Genomic DNA, 24068 nt, shown 5'->3' on the forward strand with positions numbered 1-24068 from the left:
CTCTTTGACAAAGAGTATCTTCTGAGTGACAATTAGAACATTCTTAGAATCCTTCATTTGTGCATTCATATCATTCTTAAGGTTCTATAGGAAGTATTGTAACTCTGTTTATTCACTGTACTCCTTCTTTGTTTAAAGAAGTAGACCTCTATGAAAGAGGGTGTTGCCCTTCTCTGTTGAGAGAAGAAGACCTCTTGGGAAGAGGGTGTGCCCCTTCTCTGTTGAGAGAAGAAGACCTCTTGGGAAGAGGGTGTTGTACTATTTATCCGGTAACTCGGATGTTATAGTGGAATCTCAAGTGGTTTGCTTGGGGACTGGATGTAGGTCTGGAAATTGACCGAACCAGTATAACTTCTGTGTTTTATGTGTTGTGCCTTATTGCTTAATTATTTTATTTTATCGATCATTATCATATTTCACTATTCACCCCCCCTCTAGTGGAATTTCAAATCCTACAAAAAAGAGATAGTATGACATCAATGGTCACCTGTTCAAAATCACAACATTTATCACTATATTAGAACTGATCAAGGTGTCATCAAAACATCGAAAGGCCCTTGAAGACATCCTAAACAAAGTCAAAATTCCTCCAACTACATAACCAAAGACTATGGCATCACTAGTATCTCAAATATTGACCCATGTACCTCTCACTTTCTCGAAGATGACTCACCAAAGCCTATGTTTTCTCACACTAAGGCATTGCACATCACCCTCTAGATTAAAGGTTTCTCTATTCCTAATTGCTAAGTGGATGATTGTGGTGGCCTCGACATCTGTCCCTACCTAGTCATCCAAAATCTCAGCATTACCTTGTGGATCCCCAAATTTTTGGAAGCAAAAAGAAGGATTTTTACGAGAAAAAAATAGAAAAGGGTTCAAAGTTCAGATCCAAATTGGAGAGTTTGAGGGGTCCATTCTTGAGAGTTTACAGATTTTCATGAAGTTCCGTGCTCTTCCTCCTCGGTTGAGCAAGGATCAACCGCACTAGGAGCTCAGAATTTTTGTTTTGAGGCTACGACTTGTGAGTGTATGTACCTCTTATGCAGATCCTAAAAAAACAAGTTTGGTGGTGTGAGCCATAAAGACTAAAAAAAAGATAAAACAAGCAAAATACACAAATATTAGAGAATTCAATACTTATAAAAATACAATAAATGAACTAAATAAATATTAAAATGAATAGAATCTCACCTCAAGCTTAGGTATCCCTTTCTAAGTCATTGATGAGCACAATGGAACACAAACAACACTTCAGTTAGATGCAGGCTACAAAAAAGGTGAGATAAGAGATCTAGGTCCTAGGCTAGGCTAGGTAGGCTCTACTAGGCTAAGTCTAGTTGTATTGGGGTTTTGACAGAGATATAGCTAGGGACTTGAACTCCAAATGTTGTAATAAGGGGGAGGGTGGCTCCCTATTTATAGTTTTTTTGGCAGGCCCAAACACATTTTCCTTGTATTTGAGATTTGTCCCCCCAAATCTGACCCAACTTAAGATGGACGACTCCTATTGGGCACTTTTGAATGAAGGGTTGTGATTGATCTAAGGTGGGTTGCCTTAGATATAGGGATGAAATAAGTTAAGAGGTTAGAGGCTTAGAATATTCTGTTGCAAGTTTGAAAGGAGGGTAGGATAAGATATAGGTGGTTTTATCTAAATGACACACGTAAAAATGGTGGTTGACGACAAACAGGGTTTGTCATCAGAAAAGTGTTGATGACACATAAAAAAATGCTAACGTCAATCCCATTATTGTCAGCATTTTCCTAAAGACAATTCCTGATTGCCATCAGAAAACTTGTCAAAACAAGCTTGCTAGGTTAACTTATTTCGACTATAACTTCTTATCCGGATGTCTGTTTGAAGTGATTTTTATGTGTTGGAAATCTAATATACTCTAATTTAATTAAACTTTTAAGCAAAAACTAAATTCGATCATTTTGATGGTAAAAAATGCACTCAAAGTGGGTCCTACCTAAAAAACAAGAATTTTACTAAACAAGTCGCATTGTTTTGGTTATAACTTTTCACACTAGTATCATATTAACCTAATTTTTTTTGGCTTGTTTGAAATCTAAGATCCTCTAGTTTAATTGACCGTTTGAACTAAAATCTTAAAGATGACATTTTGGACTTCAAAAATAAAGTTGAAGTTATAAAAACTTTGAAATGGGCCGAAAACACAAGATTTTGGTACATGACTCCTAACGTGAAATGACTTAGTCAAAATTGGAGTGTCTATAAATGCTCTTATTTGTTATCGAACATGTGAATCTCGATCAATAACAAAGAAGTAGACACATCGGTTTTTTAAAGGAAAAATGATTGACTCTGGCATTGTGCTTTTCGAAAAAATCATGTGAGAAGAAATAAAACATAGACAACCAACGATGCAAGATAGCAACTAAAGGCATATACGTAGCTCAACACAAGGGTCTTTTTATGATGTATTTACATAATCTGAGAGGTCTTACCAAACAAGGTTACATTAAAGACTAAGCTAGTACCTTGTTTCACACGAGGGCTTTCCCTTGAACTCAATAACTATGAGTGAAAAAACTTTGCTGAGCAAGGTCAGACAAAGAATGAAACAAGTGCATTGTCACTTGGGATAGCAAGAAAGATGATTGACATGTTTAAAAAAAAATAGAGACATTGAAAAGACAAGTCCAAGGACAAACTTTTAGGAAAAAAACATTGAGATGAGACAGAGACATTTGAAATGATTTTTCTAAATTCAAACATATTTTTTTGAAGAAAATTGTTGGTACAAAAGGTTTATACGCTCATCAAATGGGTGTACAAATGCTCCATCAATTTGTGAGACAACTTATGAATCTAAAATGTCTATCTATCTATATAATGATCCCAAGATAAGACTGGGTAGACTTACCTAATGGGGGCATGGGATAAATGAGTTTCTAAGAACTATGTCAGTTTCAAGAAAACTAGTCAGTAACATGCAAAAAAATGCTTATGACATGACATGATACATGATGAAATGCTCTAATTTGACCAATTTTTATCAAGGTAATCATGAAGCAAGTTCTTAAGATGAATTTTTTGACTCCTGAACGATTAACTTTATGAAAGAACAATGTAAAAGATACTTGACCTTAGCTTGCTTGAAGTCGATATTGTCATCTTTGATGAAAATTTATTATGTTGTCAAAATGCATTTTCAGACATTCCTCACTCTCTGGCTTAATGATTAGTCGTTCAAAGTGAGAGGGTATTGCCGATAATTAACCATCAGTCTCAGGACAAAGCAAAAACCTTGTTTCATGTTAGGGTCTCTCTAGCATAATGAGTAGTCATTTAAGGTGAGAGGTCTTGCTGACAACCAACCATTGGTCTCAAGATGAAACAAGCGGAACAAAATGCAATAAGATAAAAGAACATTTTTAAAAGATTGACTCAAAATGACATTTTTTGCAAAAACTATGACAATGATTTGTGCATTGTGAAAAAACCCAATTTAAATAAAATTGATAAAGATTATAAAAAAATTGTCAAAAAAAACCTTGTTATAGGATCAACTTATAAACCTATGTGGGTCAAATGGGACAATATAAATGTTATTGATGAGACAATCAAATCATGATATTGAAGAACTTCATGACAAACGAAATACAAAACAGACATGACATTTATAATTGATACTGATGCATGATATAATGCTAAGTGCTATGGTGGGACTTATGAAATACAATATGCATGATGACCTAAGTATAAAAATGATGCTCTATGTTTTTCAAAAGAAAAAGAAATTGTCCCTTGCTAATTTTTTTGAAAGTGAATACTGAGAATAAATTATTTTTTTTGCCTTAAAATGAGAAGAGTGTGCAGAATGAGTGTATGCAAGTTGCATTACTTAACAACAATTTAAATTTTTAACAATGTTGGTCTGACTTCACTTTCCAGTTTTTGCCTCTAATTGAAAATCTTGTTTTTTAAAAACTCGCAAGAAATTGAAAAAAAATCATAAATCTCGCATTTTTTGGCAAAATCTAGGCAATAAAAAATTTAATTAAAAATATCAAAAGTATTTTTATAAGAAAATATTAATAAAAATTATTTAAAAATAAAAAACATGGTTTTTTCATGATAAAAAGTTGTTTAAAACATAAATATCGCATTTAAATCAGAGTATTTATGTTTTTTCATAAATCTCATGATATTTTGAAAATCTTGCGAGAAATTGCCATTTTAAACTTTTAGGCAATTTCTCGCGATATTATCGCAAGATTTTCATAAATCTCACGATATTTGTCACTATGCTTCCATGGTTTCACCATTTGGGCAACCAAATCTTTCGGTCTAGTGGGTCTCAGACCCAAGACCAATTAAAGGGTATGGCATCTGGATCCTCATCTAGATCCATACTTACATTGACATCTCTATTTAGTAATTGAATTGAAAGGGCAATTCAGTCTTGTGAAATACCGAGCAGATAAACCTAGGGTAATTTCATAATTGTTTTAGAATTCGTGGCATCTTTCTAATGTTTCCCAATGGGAGGTTCATTTCTCTCTTCATGGTTCCCTTGTAAATTCTGGTTATTGTACTCGTCAGACATAGAAGTAGCCATGTCATTGTACAGCTAAGCGGGTCCCAAAGGATCCATTTTAGAAATTAAGGTCCATTTACTAGGAGAGGATCATGTGGGCCCGATCACGGATGTCACCTATGAGGATTGCTAGTGTTCTCTATTTAGTCTACGACCCGTAAATCATGATTCATACTTGGCTCAGACTCAACGAAGCTGATTCGATAGGGGTGTAAACAGGTCGAATCCGGATTAAATTTGGGTGTTTACTTAATATGACTTCATTGGATATTACTTAATCGTGTTTGGATCCAGAAGCAAATGAGAAAAAAGGCAATATAATACTGCATCTGTCTAACTAGCTAATGGGATAACTGAATGTTGTTTACTCTGCTCAATCTGGTTAATTGATTCCATTTTTTTTTAATATTCAACTCAAATCCAATATGTTGACATCCTTATAGCTTGAGCCAAGCATCTCATGATACAACTTAAACAAGTTGAGCTCAACTTCAACCCAGCTTGTGCATAGTCCTTGTGCTCATTCATAGGGATAGCACACTACAAGAATTCTATGGATTAGTGATAGACGTTATCCATCGCTAATCCATCGCTAAAATTGTTAGTGACGGATAACGTACGTCATAAATTTCTAGTCGCTAATTAGCAACAGAAAAGATTCGTCGCTAAATTGTGAGGGATTAGTGAATGCCATAATTCATTGCTAAATAACGTCTGATTTTGATTTGCGACAGATATAAATCTGTCGCTAATCCATCGTTAAAATTTACCGATGGATAATATCCATCGCTAAATTGTGTCGCTATTTTGTGCATGATTTTTTGCTGAATTTTAGCGACGGATACATATCCATCGCAAAATTTTTAAAAAAAAAATAAAAAAAATTAATTTGAAAATGCATACTGAAAAGATTTTTGTCACTTTTTTTCTTTTATTTTCTTAATGATTCTTTTCTCGTAGTGTTTTCTTGGGGTAATCAAATGTAGACAAGGTTCATAGATATCAAAATCAATAGAGATGGTTTGTCATTGTATACAATATATTTGTTAAGAGCCTGACAAATGAGATCTTTCATAACACTTGAAAAATCAACAATGAAAGAAGAGAGAGAGAAACAAAACCTCTCTACAAGATAGGTAACATAGACATCAAATTAATACCAATATAAACCCGATGAATATGATGCTCAAATATCCAAATAGAAATAACAAGTGAAACATTGCGGGGGTGGGAGGAGCATACCTGAATAAGTAGAAGTTGAACAACAGTCTGACACTTGACATCGCTAATGGCAAGATACATGCTTTCTTCACTTGATTTCTCGAGTTTATCCTTTGCCTAGGGATGGCAGTGGACTGGATCAGGGGGGGGGGGGGGGGGGGGGGGACGCCGCCTTGCCTTGTTTGGACTGGAGATGGAGGACATGAAACAGGGGTGGAGGTTAAAATCAAAACTCGTGCAGAGATGGAGTTACGCTTTCCTCCGCTCTGCCCCATCACGACACCTGTTAGTAAACCTTTCTCTCCTTTTTTTGGTCGGTGTGGTTGATCATTGGACAGTTCAACCTCATTGTTTAGGGATGGCAATGGACCGAGGAGAATCAGATTCATGTCCCGCCTCACCCCATTTGGATGGGGGATGAAAGACATGAAACAAGGATGGAGGCGGGGATGGAGGTTTAAATCAAAACCCGTGCAGGGATGAAGGGCAGAATTTTGAGACAGAGTAGGGTTGGAGACCTTGTCCCCTATCCCCGCCCCGGTCGACTGCCATCCCTACCCTTGCCCTTATTAATGTAAGGGCTTTAACACTCATGAGAATGAAACTCTAACCAAACCCCTTGGGGCTGGGTTATTCCCAAGCTTGCCTATAAAAATTAACTATAGCATGGACGACCATGGCTAGATGTATATTAAGATTGGGTCATTCTAGATCCAATATGGACAAACTAGATTAACTCATACTTGAATGAGAACCTCTTGACCGTGTTTGGGTGGGTCCTCTTGAGTGGAACTTGGGGACTTCAGTCCAAGTTCAATTCGATTCTTGGATCTTAGTAGGCATTTTGATATCAGAAAATAACCATAGTGTATGCAATAAATGACACTTGTTTTTGCACAAATGTATTTTCACCCGATATGCAAACTTTTTTTGAATTATTCAAATATGTGAATTTTCTTTTACATATATGAATTTTTCAATATGTGAATTTTCTTTTAAATATGAAAATATATGAATTTTATTTTAAATATGTGAATTATTTCCCGCCAGCATCTATCTATCTATCTATCTATCTATATATGTGTGTGTGTAAAAAATGACTGTATTTTCTAGTTGCTAATGTCTCAATAAAAAGTAGTGTATTACACAGCCTAGCTTTATGCATTATTACATACTAACAAACTGAAATATCAACACAAAGATTCCTAATGTCCAATCTTGCTATCAAACTGCATGCCAATATAGCCCCCGGAAGAAGATATGAATCTGCAAATCTATTTCCTAGGGCTTATGCAACAAAGTGTGCATCCAATTGATTTTTTATTGCTTTTTGAATAATATAAGGGAAAACCCTCTCATCACCATTGCACATTGGTGGGCCTCCAGTTGGCAAAACCTTTGAGGCCCACCTGGCAGTACTCCCAATTTCTATCTTGCTGCAAGAGGCGTCTCTCGTGGGTTTCAATCCATGGTCATTCCCATGTCAAGTGACAAAACATGGTCGCCCCTAGCACACAAGGTGTTTCCTTTTGGGGATATTTTTTGTCCTTATTACAAAAATTTATCCATCATAATAAATGTGCTACTGATTAGGCAAGTAGAGCCATTGAGGTCCCTCCTCTCAACCGGGTAGTACACACAGCTATGACCTTGTGTCAAGGGATACCCCATAGGATTTTGAAATCGTGACGTCCATCAATTTGTTGACACTCACAAGTTGGCCCTGCCATATGAGTGAAACCCCCCTTTTGGGCAAGTTTTCAAGTCGTTAGCAGAAGTGGTATATATATATATATATATATATATATATATATATATATATATATATATATATATATATATATATATATATTAAAATGGGTCGGTGCTAAACCCATTTGGTGCTAAACTGCATGCTAAATGAGTTTTTTTGGGCTTCTCTAGTGCTTTTTATGCCGTTCCGGACCCATAAATGTGTTGGGGCATGGTCGGTTTATTAAGAATCCACACCTTGGTCATGTGTTTTTGATGAAAAAAAATGATGTTTGGAGCCTCAAAAATTTATAAAGATTTTGAAACGTTGATTTTTCCAACTTTATAAAATTCCACCCATGTGTTGGAATCAAACTCTACAAGAGCTGATCCCTCTAAAATCAAATACATAGATCACAGTACGATCAAAATTTTAAAATAAAATAAAAAAAACCTGAAAGACCTATTTAGCACAGACCCATTACTCTCTCTCTCTCTCTCTCTCTCTCTCTCTCTCTCTCTCTCTCTCTATATATATATATATATATATATATATATATATATATATATATATATATATATATATATATATATATATATATATAAAGGCTTTTAACGGCACTTTTGAAAGTACAAGGCTCATTTATTGGCTGTCTTCCTTCGGCCTCTCTTATTACTTTTTTGTATCACCCCGTAACCTTTGATATTGGATAGAGATAGATCTCCCAAATGTTAAATCCTTTAGCAACCTTTTTGAAATGTCACTAAAGGTTTCTTTTACTCTTAAAAGCAAATTGTCTAACATTTGCAAACAAGTACGACATTCACGAGTATGAGTTGCAAATGCCTCCAAAATGTGTGAACTTCTCACATAAGGGGCTCAAGCAAGAGGCAATTCACAAATGTGTGAGAACATTTTTGTGCAAAGGTCAGCAAATGTAGGAGTATTTAGTTAAAAAAATGCACATTTTGGTGACCTTCCCAACTCATGGTTGTGAATGTCCTCAAAATAAATGAGCATTTTTTTTAAATATAAAAGAAAATTCACATATTTAAGAAAAAATTTACATATTTGAGAGAAAATTTATATATTTGGATATTTGAAAAGATCATATATTTAGAGAAAATTCACTTGTGTGAAGAATAAAAATGTCCTTTTACATCAAAAAAATTGGCGAATTTGAACATCGGGAAGATTTCAAAATTATAGAGAATTTCAAGAAAGGCATTATTTTTGTCATACAATACAATAATTTCCAGTTTTACATATTTAAACACCAAAGTATCTCATCTTAACTTTCCAAAAAGCAGGCAAATATAACTTAATATGCATCAACTTAGTGGAAGTGAAGGGTGTGTTTGGTTTCTCGTATCTCATATATGAGAGATGTAATAGTTTTGTTACGACTATAGTTGAAACCAAGAATGGCATATTCATAAACAGGGGGAATTTGCTTATAAGCAGAACAGTAATCACTAAGTTATGTGCATGGAGTTGTATCCCTTGCCTCGCCCTATCATATGGGGATGTCAATGGATTGGATTTTTTAGCATATCTGACCGATTCCGACTTCATTTAGTATAATTTGATAAGCCGAAACTATATCCGGATTATACATACGCTGATGCAAATATGATTTTGTTACCAAATCCAACGACTATCCAGATTTAACTAATAGCCAAATCCATTTACATGTAAAAAAACAGATTTGCTATGAGCTTTATACCATCCAAATCCCAATCTGAATTTCAATCCGTTTAACAAGCATTTGATTAGTGGGTTGTGGTATTCAGCCACATCCAATCCGAATCCAAACTATTTACATTACTATCATCCATGCTGACAGTAGGTCACATATTCACACTCCAACCATTCAACCTGAAGTTTCTCCTTTGAGAAACAAAGAGACCATAACAAAATTGCATTCCAAATATGTTTCCAAAATGCAGGCATCCAATTCCCACTTTTATTTCCTTTTCAATGGTTCACGTGCCACTATGATTATTCTGTGTTAGTTAAAAAGACATGCATCTTGCTCATGAAAATCAAAAGGAGATTAGACATTAGACAACAAACTCTCCTACCATACTACCCCATGTTGCTCAAGACACTTCACATATATTGCATACCAACACTCAGCCTCTAAGGCCATCATCTCCAACACCACTCCATCATGCGGCTTTCGTCACCTTGAGCTCCTCTCATTGCCAACCTCAAGCAAAGGAGGTCGCAGTGGGCGCCCCTCCTTTACCACCTTTACTCTGCTTTCATGGCTAGGTCCCTGCCTGCTACTTCTCTGCTTGGGGGTCTCCTTAACGCGACAGACCAGCACCCGCTTCTCCATTGCAGCATTCTCCTTGTCCCTCTGCAAGTCTGGAGCTGTGGGCTTCAATGAAAAATCTGCAGTTTTCGGTGTGGATGGCTCTGGTTGTGCTCCCTCGAGATCTGACCGGAGGTTGAGAATCTGTTTCTGCATTTCTGCTGCATTGCTCTCAACATGGAGAGCCCTCTGCCTCCACTCTTCAGCCTGCAAACGCCATTATCAAAAAGCTAAGGGCCTGTACTCTGGATGGAGCAATGTAAGTTGGGTTTGACCCGGTCTGGGCTGAATCAACCCATTTTTTCCACAATCTGATCCAATTCAACAACCAAGAAGCTGGGTTGTAGACAAACAAAAGTATGTTTTTACCTCAAAAAACATGATCCAAGGTGTGCTTTCTAACAAACAAACCATGCTAAACACATCCATGAGGTTAAATTAGCCAGGAAAAGGGTTTTTGACCCGCCTGCAAATTAGTGCATACTTTGATCGGTGCACGCCTACCAATCACTCTTATATAAGCATTCAATGTTAAAAACAAGGTCACAAATTCAGACCCTGATTACCTCTTCAATGGCTTTATATATATATATATATAGAGAGAGAGAGATAGATAGATAGATAGATAGATAGAGAGCCGAAAGAGGATCAACGTTATCACTCATGAAGATCAACAAAATGTTGAACCCATGAACCGAACAAAATAGAAAAACAAAACTAAAATATAGAAAAACAAAAGCAAAAGAAAAAGAAACTACAGCCTGCTAGCAACAAACAACAAAGCCAAGCTCAACCAGGATCCTCTGGATAAGAAGGAACCACCGATGAGTGAACGTTGTTCAGACGGAAGGAGAGGTCTCTAAGATGCATACGTAGAATCGCGTATACATCAACCAAGATTTTATGGACAAGATTGTTAAGGATAACCGGAATTTGACGGAAAGTAGCATCATTGCGTGCCATCCAAACAAACCACCAAGTAGTAAGCAACCATGTCTTCCAGATCAGTCTCCACCGCTTGCAACGTCTAATTTCAATAGTGCCTAGGAGCAGATCAAGCGCAAAAGACTCATCTTTGACAATTATGTTCGGAGATCTCCACGTGCTATTAAATAGGGCCACGAAGATTGGGCAGGACCAGAATAAATGAAAAGTAGTTTCTTCAGCAGCTTGACACAGCACACACCAACTTGGAAACTGAAAGGCCAACTTCTTTAAATAACTGTGAGTCTGAACCCTATCATGCAAAATTAACCAAGCTAAGACCCGAGATCTTGGGGTAGGGCCCTTACCCCATAACGCACACTCAGGGAACCAATCTGCCCCTGTGGGGAGCAACGATCTATACACTTTGTGGGTGTGGAACTCACCATTTGGTGCAATAGCCCAATGCAACCACTAATCATAATTACCTGCATCCCCAATTTGATCTCTGAAGGACGATAAGGCTCTCAGCCACATGCTTCGCAAGTGCAAGATCGTCAGCCCCCGGGTTCCATGACGAAAATTAGATAAATCAGGAGCACCATATTTAGCATGAAGCAAACGAGCACAAAGAGAACCTGGTTGATGGGCCATCCAACATTGCTTGGCCACAAGAGCAATACTCCTCTGTCTTGGGGCAAAAACACCTAAGTCAGCCATATGCTTAGGTAACACCACCGTTCGCCAACCAACCAAATGGCGCTTACTCTTAAGTTGACACCCAGACCAAAGAAAATCCGTCATTAAATGACAAATCTGCTTCTCCACGCCCACAGGCATCACGAACATTGACATGAAGAATTTAGGGATAGAAGAAAGAACATGTCTGATTAAAGTCAGACGGCCAGCAATGGAGAGATAAGACGCCTGCCACGAAAAAAGCTTGTTTTTCACTTTTTGAATAGTTGGAGTCCAAGCAGCGGAAGAGAGGCGCTTCACTTGTAACGGCAGGCCCAAATACGTCATCGGCAACTCAGAGATTGCACAATTGAAAATCCGTTGACCTGCTGCAAGCATAGGATACTGAACATTGAACATAGTAATAGAGCATTTGCTATCATTTAGGGAAAGCCCAGAAAGAGAAAGAAAGAACTAGAGAATAAGCTTGAATCTAAGCATTTGTTGCACGTTTGCTCGCCCAAAAATAATCATATCATCAGCATAAATAAGAATATGGTCTGAAAGATCTAGAGGATCTATCAGGCGCTTCTCCGCAGCACGCTTGAGCAACACCACGAGACCCTCAGCAATGACATTGAACAACAAAGGTGATAGAGGGCAGCCTTGCCTTAGTCCACGCCCCAATTTGATCTGACCACCTCTAGTGCCGTTAATCTTAATCATGGCCTGAGCATTAGAGACCAATTCTCTCACCCACCCAGAAAAACGACGACCAATGCCAAAATTGGATAACATTTGAAATAAGAAGGGTCAATGCACAGAATCAAAGGCTTTATGAAAATCTAATTTAAGAGAAAAATAGGCCTGACCACTAAGATGTAAGGAGTGAATGACTTCAGAGGCCAAGATGAATGAATGTTGAATCCTCTTATTGTGGATAAAGAGAGAGAGAGAGAGAGAGAGAGAGAGAGAGAAATTGGTAGCTGCTCACACATTAGGTATGAAATGATAGGTGCTAAATGGATTTTTCTGCCATTCTTTTTTGCAGTTCTGACGCCTTAAATGTATTGGGCATGGTTGATTTAAGAGGAATCCACACCTGGATCATGTGTTTTCAATGAAAAAATGATATTTGGAGCCTAAAAAAATTACAAAGATTTTGGACCGATGATTTTTTGAACCTTATAAAAACCCACTAGTGTCGGAATAGAATGCTTCAAGAGTTGATCCCTATAAAATCAAGTACATAGATCATATTTGTACCTTCAGAATTTAAAAATAAAATGAAATAAGGCTGAAAAACTCATCTAGCACGTTCATTTTGTACCTAACGTGTGAGCGGCTACCAATAACTATATATATATACATTCAATGTTTAAATGGAAAATAGTGCCTGTGGACTTGCGGTTGATCTTGGCTTTAAAGAAAAAAAAAGGTCACAAATTCAAACCCTTGTCTACCTCTTTTATGGATATATATAGGGGAATGAAAACCTACCCAATAAAAAACCTCCCAAACCTACCCAATAAGAAACATTTATCGGATTTTTTGTGGTTTTTCAAAATTCTGACCTTACTGATGTAATCTATGAGTTTGTTTTTATAGAAATCAGTTTTTGGAGCATTTCATTTTGATGCATGGATATGTTTTTATAAGGTTTCAAAAATCAATGGCCTACAATTTCATAATTTTTTAAGGCTCCAATTATTATTTTTTCATCAAAAATGCATGATCCAAGTGTCTATTTCTAGTAAATCAATAATGTTAACACATATGTAAGGTCAAAATTTCAAAAAAAAACATGAAAATTTTGATAAGAATTTCTTATTGGGTATGTTTGAGAGGTTTTCTATTGAGTAGGCTTTCATTTTCTTATATATATATATATATATATATATATATATATATATATATATATATATATATATATATATATATATATACACGACGGGCTAGAAATCATGGTTGTAGGTTGTATCTTCTCAAATAAACCTTATGGATGGACTCGACATAGTTTATTTGATAGGAATCATGCTTTGGATCGTGTTTTTTATACAAATAGTTTTTTTTAAGTCATGAAATTTTGATACATTGCAAGCAATTGATTTTTAAAGTTCTTGAAAAACATATATTTATGCTATAATCACATGATTTCTTTTAAACAATGCTTTCAGATTATGTGTATAGGGTTTAATCAACAAAAAAAAAAGTTCCATTTCATGGGAGTAGGTACCGTATCATTACTATTATATATATATATATATATATATATATATATATATATATATAAAGACAAATGTCTAAAATCTACAACCAATGATAATGGAAGGTGTTCCTTTTCTAACTGTCAAGCTTTTCATCTATCATACTTTACATATTAGATTTTTATCACTCATTTAGTAAGTGACATGTTTTGGATTATGTTTAGATCTGTTTTTAAAAGCACTAAAAATTAACGGCCCATAATACTTTTTATTAAAAAGTTTTAAATGCATTGTGACCCGTCGAGTTTTAACGTTTCCAAAAATATGCCTATATGTGAAAAAGTTTTTGTGTAAAGCATATTTTTTACTAAACAAATTATAAAAAACAAATATATATCAATGAGATGCTCAAAGCATTGGAGAAGGGGGAGATAGTCATTGGTTGTAGATTTTAGACCTTCTTTTAGTTGGGCAATCTATATATATATATATATATATATATATATATATATATATATATAAAGCTAAGCTCAAACAGCTTGGGCTCAGGCTCCACTCGGCTCTAGTGAAACCCTACCAAGGATCCACCCCATCTTCTCAATCCTGATCATCGTCTCTTAGATGTAGGGGTGTCAATGGGTCAGGTTTACTTAGACCCAACCCATACCAAACCCTATAGGGTCCATGATAAATAAGAAGATTGCAGGTCTGATTAATATATTGAGTCTGGTATAGTTTGTGAAATTTTATGCCAGACCTGAGCCCGAACGGAGTTTCGATTAGGACCCACAAATTTTCAATGTAAATAATAATAAAAAAATGTTATTTTACTAGGTATGGCCCGGGTCTGATTCATGTAGTTCTTATTGGGTCCAGGTATGGTTTCTCTTATGGTAAGTAGGGGGTCAATGGGTCAGTTTTACCTGAACTTGACCCAAACCAAACCCTATAGGGTCCGTGCATGGTGACAAATAAGATGACCTGATTAAGACCCTGGTCTGGACCTGAATGTCCGATTAATGCATGGACTCAGGTATAGTTTATGAAATTTTATATCAGACCTGGGCCCGACCTGAGTTCTAATTAAGACCCATAAATTTTCAATATAAAAATGATAAAAAATATTATTTTACCTGGTATGAAGAAATTGATGGAGATGTAAATCATAGGATAAAGGTTGGGTGGATGAAATAGAAAAGTACAACTAGAGTGTTGTGCGATCGTAGAATGCCATTGCGGTTGAAGAGAGTTTTATAGGATGACAATTAGGCCCGCTTTACTATATGGTACGGAATGTTGGGCTGCCAAGAGACATCATATTCAAAAAATGAGTGTAACTGAGATGCGTATGCTTAGATGGATGTGTGAAAATACAATAAAAGATAAGATTCGGAACGAGGAGATGCGTAAGAAGGTAGGCGTTGCATCCATTGAAAATAATATGAGAGAGAATCGTTTAAGATGGTTTGGACATATTCGGTAAAGGCCTAATGATGCTCCAATTAGAAGGATGGAGAAATGAAAAAATATATTCGTTAAAAGAGGTCGGAGTAGGCCTAAGAAGACTTGGATGAAGATGATAGGAAAGGATATGAATGCTTTGAACCTCACCGAGGACATGACATTTGATAGAAATGATTGGAGGAGAAAGATTCATGTGGAAGACCCAGAATGATTTTCTTTTTTGGTTCATATCGCCAACCCCAATTGTTTTGGGATGAAGGCATAGTTGTTGTTGTTGTTCGTATGGTCCTGGTCTGGTTCATGTAGTTCTTATCAGGTCTGGGTATGGTTTCTATTATAGTAGACCCAATTAGACTCAGATCCAAACCCAATACCATACCCAAAAATCTGGTCAAAGTCTGGTTCCACTGGGTCTGAACCAAACCCGTCAATGGTGAGTCTGATTAGACCCGAATCCTGACCAGATACCATTCCCAAAAATGCAGACCAGGTCTGGTTCCACCTGGGTCCAAACTAAACCCGACCCGTTGACAACCCTACTTAGAGGCACCGTTTCATTCAGTTCAAATCCCGGATATAGTCAACTCCAACCAACATCCGACCAATTTAATGACTTGCCCGATGGAGCAAATGATACTGAACCAGGACCAGGTCAGGTTTTCTATACCCAGCCTGATGGCCTAGCTTTCCCTGTAACCCGGCCATGACAAAGATAGACCCATAAACTGCCGTAGAATTTGTTCCCAGCTCAGTATAAATGTAACTAACCCACACAAATGTTAGACATGCCCAGCTTCTTAGTTCATTCGATCCCTGTATCATGCCCAGGCTAGGTCAGCTCAGTACCCAAATCCGTAAAAGAAATCACCAATCACCACGTTGAGACCCTTACTTTTTTTTGTTTTTGATTCCTTATTTATGAAAGAAATATGTAAACCTACCTTTGCAGTTTTATTTTTATTTCAAAATCTTTGAGATTTTCTCAACAACAACAACAACAACAACAACTACGCCTTCATCCCAAAACAATTGGGGTCAGCGATATGAACCAAAAAAGAAATTCATTTTGGGTCTTCCACATGAATCCTTTTCCTCCACTCATTTCTATCCAACGCCATGTCCTCGGTGAGGTTCAAAGCATTCATATCCTTTCCTATCATCTCCATCCAAGTCTTCCTAGGCCTACCCCGACCTCTTTTAACTAATATATTTTCCCATTTCTCCAACCTTCTAACTGGAGCATCATTAGGCCTTCGCCGAATATGTCCAAACCACCGTAAACGATTCTCTCGCATCTTATTTTCAATGGGTGCAACACCTACCTTCTTACGTATCTCTTCGTTCCGAATCTTATCTTTTATTGTATTTCCACACATCCATCTAAGCATCCGCATCTCAGCTACACTCATTTTTTGAATATGATGTCTCTTGGCAGCCCAACATTCCGTACCATATAGTAAAGCGGGTCTAATAGTCGACCTATAAAACTTTCCCTTCAACCGCAATGGCATTCTACGATCGCACAGCACTCCAGTAGCACTTTTCCATTTCATCCACCCAACCTTTATCCTATGATTTACATCTCCATCAATTTCTCCATACTTTTGAATGATGGATCCCAAATATTTGAAATAATCATTCACCGGTATATCTTGCTCACCAAGCTTCACTACACTCCCATCACTACTTCGTTGCTTACTAAACCGACATTCCATATATTCAGTCTTACTCTTACTCAACTTAAAACCTCTAGCTTCCAATGTCTGTCTCCATAATTCTAACTTAGCATTAACCCCAGCTCTAGACTCATCAATCAAAACAATATCATCAGCAAACAACATACACCACGGTACATTTTCTTGAATTGATCTCGTAAGCTCATCCATCACTATTGCAAATAGGAAAGGGCTTAAAGCAGATCCTTGATGTAACCCAACCGTTATCGGGAAATTGGTTGTCACCCCTCCACAAGTGCGGACATTGGTTACTACTCCTTCATACATATCTTTAATTATACTAATGTACTTGAGAGAAACACCTTTCTTCATCATTGTCCACCAGAGAACGTCCCTAGGTACTCTATCGTATGCTTTCTCTAAATCAATAAAAACCATATGCAAATCTTTGTTCCTCTCTCTATATCTTTCAATAAGTTGTCTAAGAAGATGTATAGCTTCCATAGTTGATCTTCCAGGCATAAAACCAAATTGATTCTCCGATATCATGACAACCTTCCTCAACCTAGACTCAATCACCCTCTCCCAAAGTTTCATAGTATGACTCATGAGTTTTATACCACGATAGTTTGTGCAATCTTGTATATCACCCTTATTCTTATATAAAGGCACCAAAGTACTCTTCCTCCACTCATTAGGCATCTTATTTGTTCGCCAAATCAAGTTAAAAAGATTTGTCAACCATTCTAAACCTTTCTCTCCCAAGCATTTCCAAGCCTCGATAGGTATACCATCTGGGCCAACTGCCCTTCTTGATTTCATTTTCTTCAAAGCCTCTGCAATTTCTTTCTTTTGAATCTTGCGCATGAAGTCACGATTTATCTCATGAAAAGGAATGGAGAAGTCTCCAAGATCTTGAGCATGACTATCATTAAATAGCTTATCAAAATAATCTTTCCATCTCTCCTTAATCTCCTCATCTTTGACTAAAACCCTTTGCGTTTCATCTTTGATACATCTAACCATACCCAAATCCTTCGATTTCCTATCTCTCATCTTTGCAAGCCTATAAATATCCTTCTCGCCTTCTTTGGTATCCAACTTGTCATAAACCTCCTTATATACCTTAGCCCTCGCGTTTCGAACAACTTTTTTAGCTTCCTTCTTTGCTATCATATACTTCTCCAAATTCTCATTATCACGACTCTTACTTAGATTTCTATAACACTCTCTTTTAACCTTAATAGCTAATTTGACATCCTCGTTCCACCATGATGTATCCTTACCTAGTGGTGCACCGCCTTTAGACTCACCCAATACCTCCTTAGCTACTTTTCTCATACCACCCGCTATCTTATTCCACATTGATTCTGAATCCTCCTCGAGACACCAATCAACTTCCTTAACTACCTGCTCTACAAACATTCCTTGTTTAGCTCCTTTCAGTGCCCACCACTTAATTCTAGGATTTATCCTATGTCTATCCCTTTTGCGGCATTGTCTAATTCTAAGATCTAAAATTAAGACTCTATGTTGTGTAGCTACACTTTCTCCTGGTATAACCTTACAATCGATGCAACAACCCCTATCTCTCTTTCTAAGTAGGAAAAAATCTATCTGACTCGTATTAACCCCACTTTTAAATGTTACTAGGTGAGACTCCCTCTTCCTAAACCAAGTGTTTGCTAAGATCATATCATAGGACAAACAAAAATCTAAAATCCTTTCTCCACTTTCATTTCTTTCTCCTATACCATAGCCTCCATGGATATTCTCAAATCCATCCCTATTAATGCCTACATGTCCATTAAGGTCACCGCCGATGAAAAGCTTTTCTCCATAAGATGTCTCTTGTACTACTCCATCTAAATCTTCCCAAAATTGATGCTTAATGGAATCATCTAAACCTACTTGAGGTGTATAAACACTAATAATATTAATAATATCCGTACCTAATACTAATTTAATAAGTAAAATTCTATCACCCTTCCTACGGACCTCAACTACATTATCTATAAACTGACGACTCATAACAATCCCTACTCCATTCCTATTCCTATTTATTCCTGTATACCAAATCTTATATCCCCAAGGTTCTATCACTTTAGCTTTCTCACCTACCCATTTGGTCTCTTGAAGACATAAAATATCAATCTTTCTCCTACACATAACATCTACTAACTCTACCAACTTACCAGTTAAAGACCCTATGTTCCAAGTGACTAACCTAATTTTATGGTCTTGGACTAACTTCTTTACCCCCACCCGTCCAACAAAGTGAGGGAACCCTTGCCTATTTGACACCACACCCGGGCGCCGGTGTGACGCGTCGCTTCTGGGCGACGACCTAGCAACCTTTGCACATTTATCACTGCCTCCGGGCCTAGAGAGTACAGCGCGTCGCTCAGTAGGGAACGCCCCAACAAAATTTTCATATTAGTTCATTTTCATAGGATATGACAAAGTTTTTATGCTGGCTGTCACAGGCCTACCGCAACCCTCCTCCTTTATCCGGGCTTGGGACCGGCAGTGTATAACTACACAGGCGGAGATTTTCTCAAGATTAAAAAATATATTTATTCCAAATTTTACCAATTTAAAATATACTGTCAATGTCATCTAGGGCTCGTACAGAGACCCGCCTATAGAAGACCTTGTTATGGCCACGTGCTATGACAAAAGGATAGTGACCGCCCTACTCATGTCAGAATCCAATGCATAACGCATTGTCCTTCATTGCATTGCATTCGACCTAGGGTTGCAAACGGATCGGTTCGAATCCGGGACAGTGACTTCCTGAATCGGGCCTGTTTGCAACCCTAGCAAAGCGAACCACAAAGAGCCCATCTTTATGAGTGTGTCAGGTCAAAGCGGGCTCCAGCTGATTGTCATCAGACCTCACCTGATGTTGTTCATTCATGCGATCCTATCCTATCCCATCCCTTGAGACGACAGGTGTGGGTTTAGGAATGGGAACACATGCACCTATCCCCTTGAGCAACAAAGGGGACCTACAAATATCATAAGATTCTCAAAACCTCGCGTACTTCCAACATCATGTTGTTATCATGATTTCCATGAATTTATTTCTGAAATTTTTCCTATTATTTATAAGCAGGGTCAGGTGCAACATGGGTCCCATCATTTGACATAGGATGAATTTCATCATATCTTGATCCTAGCCATCCAGCGGAACCATTTATACGGCTAACATCAGTCCACATCCAAGTGAAAATGTGGACCAAGTCTAGCCGTTAATTGGATAAGATGAAACCCATCCTATTTCAAATGATGGGATCCGTCTGGTGGGGACAATGGCAGTCGTTCTACTCACCTGAATCTGAAGGGACCGGAGCGCCCTGTCAGCGTCGAGGGCACGGCTCTGCCACAGATCTCTCGATGCCTGCAGCTCCTCCATCTCCTCCTTCACTTGGTGGAGCATCCTCTGCATTTGGGACCATTGCTCGGTCTCTGCGTGAACGTGAGCAACGATCCTCTGTATCGTTTCTCTGCACCCTTCCGAGCACGCCTTCTCCACAGGGTAACACTCTCGTCCCTGAGACACAACATTGTTGAAATGAAGGGTCAACAGGTTAATAAAAAAGATAGAGGAACAAGGAATTCAATTCCATGGAATTGGCTTTCCAAACATGGAACACGACACACAAGGTCTAAAAAGTGGATGAGATTCTCAAAGAACCTTATTCTTGCCAACCCAGCGCGCAATCGGTGTCGTGGACAAGGTGAGAAGGGATCGGAACTCTGCCTCGGTCTGCAAGGCCGCCCTTCTGCTCTCTATCAATCCCATTGACAGATTTTCCAGCTTCTGTTCCAGTAACGCCACCTACACATGTGTCAGCGTGTCATGGGACACATGTTCAGTTGATACAAAACATGCACTTAATTAAGGGCACGTTTGGATGAAAGAAAAACATTTATGAGAAAACTTTGCCTGTCAAGTTTTGATATGATAATTTTTTTTAAGGTGAAAAATTGTCACTTGGCTGACATGAAAAGAATAAAATGAAAAATCTTAAAAAAATGAGAGAGGAGGAAGTGGTGGTGGAACTTCTCCGGTGCATTTTTCATTTTTAAAGAGGTGGGTGCTGGTGAGATGGATGGTAATGATGGTGGGTGGTGGTGGGGTGATGGTTAGATGAGTGACGGGAGATATAAATCATCATTTTCTCTTGCCGGGATACATTCATCCACCGAATGTTTCCAACATTTTTCTCTAAGAGAGTTTTCTAAAGGCAAGTTTGAAAAATGTAATACAAGGTGAAAAAATGTTACTCAACTAAGGAGGTGGAGTAATGTTTTCTACTCCCCATCACCCATCTCACCACCACCACCATCTCACCATCACCACCACCTATCAATACCATCCACCTTTCAGAAAATCACCCTCCCTAAGATGATTTTTTTACCATCCATCTCACCACCACCACTATCACCTACAATTGCCTAATTATGCCAAAGAAGCTACTTCACCACCATCACTACCCCACAATGACTTTTCATCACCCACCTTTAGAAAAACCATCATCCCCACCATTTATCACCACTTACCATCACCCACCTCTCAAAAAAACGTACTCAAGAAGCTCCACCACCTTCCAAGGATGATTTTTCACTACCACCCACCTCCTGAAAAACAGTGCAGGAGGAGCTCTACCACCACTCCCCACGATAATTTTTCACCACCATCTACCGCACGTACCGCTCACCTCTCAAAAAACCGAGAAGCTCAACCACCACCCCTCCTCCTCTCTCTCATTTTTTTAAGATTCTTCATTTTATTTTTCTCATACTACCCAAAAAAATAAAATAAAAAATATCATATCAAAACTTTGATAATAAAAATTTTCTTTTCTCATGAAAGTTTTTCTTGCTTCCAAATATGCGCTTAATCAAAGTGAATGTTTTTTTTTTTGAAAGGCAAGACGGGGTTAGGCAGACCTCATCGGTCCGCAGAAAATTGATAGGCTTCACTTCCAAATCGGTTTTTTTAATAAATATAAAAAATAATTAAAACTATTTTTAAAAATTATTTTAATGGCTTTAACACATGTAACTTCTGCTTGATACGTAATATTTTATTATTTGGCCGATTCAGAACGATTCACTTGAATATGCGTATCGGCCAATTCACCTGAATCCTTGTCCGATACTGACAACATTGCCACGGCGGGCGAAGGAGGTCAGCCTGGCCCCACATGTATAGGAAAACAAAGAAGGTGGTGGCCCTGGTGGGTGGGGGTGGGGGGCAACGGACAAGCACGAAGATTCGAAGGAGTCCGTACGGAGGCTCGAACAACGGGAAGGACCAAGGTGAAGGGAACAAGCAAAGAGACAAACGAGAAAAATTTTCAAATTAAAGCTAAAAAAGAAACAGAAAAGTTTCTGTACCGTAGCCATCCATTTCCCGAAAAGAAAAAATGTAGCGTAGGAATTCATCTATTTAACGAAGAAGAAAAAGGAAACAAAGGAAGAAAATGTTCATATTCAATTCAAAGGCCAAATAAAGTAATTTTTAAGGGAAAAAACGTGGACATCTCGATTAACGATCGGAAGAATCACACGAGTTCCATGACAAAAAGAGAAACAAGAAGAAAAATGTATCAAAGAGAATTAATTTATAAAAAAATCTATATTTCGTAAAAGAACGCACCCAACACAAATTTATGAAAAATCCAGATAAAAAAGCTAACATTTATATAAGACCATGATTTCGAAGCTTTTAAAAGTTCGGTCTTTTCAAAAAAGTAAGAGAGAGAGAGAGAGAGAGAGAAGAGAACCGAGAAATTAAGAAACTTTTTTCCCGAAAACCTCCAAACAGAACGAACTCAACAGGAATTTCTGAAGCATCAAAAATCAGAAAAAACTGAAATTAACCAAAAAATTGATTTGATTCAATAAACCGGAGAGAGAGAAGAAGAAAAATAGAACAAAATCCTAGCAGAAAGGAGAGAGAACTCACATCCGTGAATCTGAACCGTTGATCCGAGATCGAAACCAGAGTCGTCGGTCGCATGGCTTCTTTTTCTTGCTCTTCGTCTTCTTCTCCCTCCACGTCTCCGTCCACGTCGAGCTCATCGAGACGTCCTTGGAGCGACGCAGCCTGGCGATCGAAATTGCAAAACTCTCCCCTCCAGTCGCTCCTCTGCAACTCCGCGATCTTCTCCTCCAAAATCCTAACCTTCTTCCTCAACGCCCTCTTCGCCAATATCCCTGAGCTGCTCTCCATGATCTCGTCCTTGCCCTAAAATAGAAGCAGAGAAAACTGACGGAAATCACGGACTAATCGCCGGATTAACAAGAAATCCAAGCACTACTTACAAGAGAGGGAGATCGGATTTAGGATCATCTAATTCACTAAATAGAACGAAAATTGAAACTCCCATATCGAACGGCAATGAGACCTCCAGCGACAGAGGATCATCCAAATGGACGACATCCAAAATTCAAACCCTAAATTTCTATGATAATGTTTAAATCTCTCTCTCTCTCTCGCTAAAGTTTCAGAGGGAGAGGCTCACCAAGTTGATAGCGTCGATAGCGATCAGCAACGACCTATCCATCTCCGAACGCGTTCTAGCGAGCTTCTTCTCCGCCACGTCCCTCTCCATCCTGAGGAGATTGCACTCGGCCCTCAGCATCTCCACCTGAAACCGCCAGCCCTCCTCCGCCACCGACGAAGATGAAGACGCCGCTCCTCCGTCCCACCCTCGATTCCGGCCATCTTCCTCCTCTTCGTTGTCGTGTCGCGAGAGGAGATGAACAAGAGGAGCCGTGCGGAGGAAGACGCGCTCCCGATCGAAGAGGATCCCGAGCTTCCCCCGCGGAACCTCCTCCTCCTCCTCCTCCTCCTCCTCCACCGACTTGCCGTCTCTAGGGAGCGGCTTTCCGGAGAACCTGATGACGGCAAGCTGTCTCTGGTGCCTGGTTTTCCGGCATCTTCGCGGTAGATGGAGAATTCTGGGACTCGGCGGCGGTGGGTGCCCGTGGTGATGGTGCCATCTCGGCTTCCTCGGCGACATTCTCTCTCTCTCTCTCTCTCTCTCTCTCTCTCTCTCTCTCTCTGCAACGATCCTTCGTGAACGAAGAATATTTCAGTTGTTTTTTATCGGACTATTTTTGAGATATTTTCCCATAATTACCCTTATAAACTTTTAATATTACCACAACTCGGGCTATCCGGGTTTCTCTAGAAAAATAAACAAAGCGAGTCATCATGACTCACGATTAAGCTGCTGGATCATGGTTGAATAAATT

At 38.3% G+C, this 24068-nt stretch overlaps 1 protein-coding gene across 1 annotated transcript; it reads right to left on the reverse strand.

Moving 5' to 3' along the window:
- Positions 1–9457: 9457 nt before the first annotated feature.
- Positions 9458–23833, reverse strand: LOC149828896 (uncharacterized). The gene is made up of 5 exons (XM_090017166.1): positions 23333–23833; positions 22774–23055; positions 20494–20637; positions 20128–20349; positions 9458–10051 (listed from the first exon to the last, which is right to left on the reverse strand). Exons 1-5 carry the CDS (start codon positions 23831–23833, stop codon positions 9710–9712), a joined length of 1491 nt encoding a protein of 496 aa, XP_089873292.1. The 3' UTR covers positions 9458–9709.
- Positions 23834–24068: the final 235 nt, after the last annotated feature.

This window comes from Nuphar pumila, chromosome 9, assembly GCF_984573655.1.
Source record: "Nuphar pumila chromosome 9, dmNupPumi1.hap1.1, whole genome shotgun sequence".
Lineage (NCBI taxonomy): Eukaryota > Viridiplantae > Streptophyta > Magnoliopsida > Nymphaeales > Nymphaeaceae > Nuphar > Nuphar pumila.

What these genes read in the sequence shown, in the direction of transcription:
- LOC149828896 (XM_090017166.1), bottom strand. Translation starts at nt 23,833, where the DNA reads ATGTCGCCGAGGAAGCCGAGATGGCACCATCACCACGGGCACCCACCG. An exon ending in GCTGGGTTGGCAAGAATAAG is followed by an intron (nt 20,350 to 20,493) that starts GTTCTTTGAGAA and finishes GTTGTGTCTCAG; the next exon opens with GGACGAGAGTGTTACCCTGT. An exon ending in TCCGGTCCCTTCAGATTCAG is followed by an intron (nt 10,052 to 20,127) that starts GTGAGTAGAACG and finishes TGGCGTTTGCAG; the next exon opens with GCTGAAGAGTGGAGGCAGAG.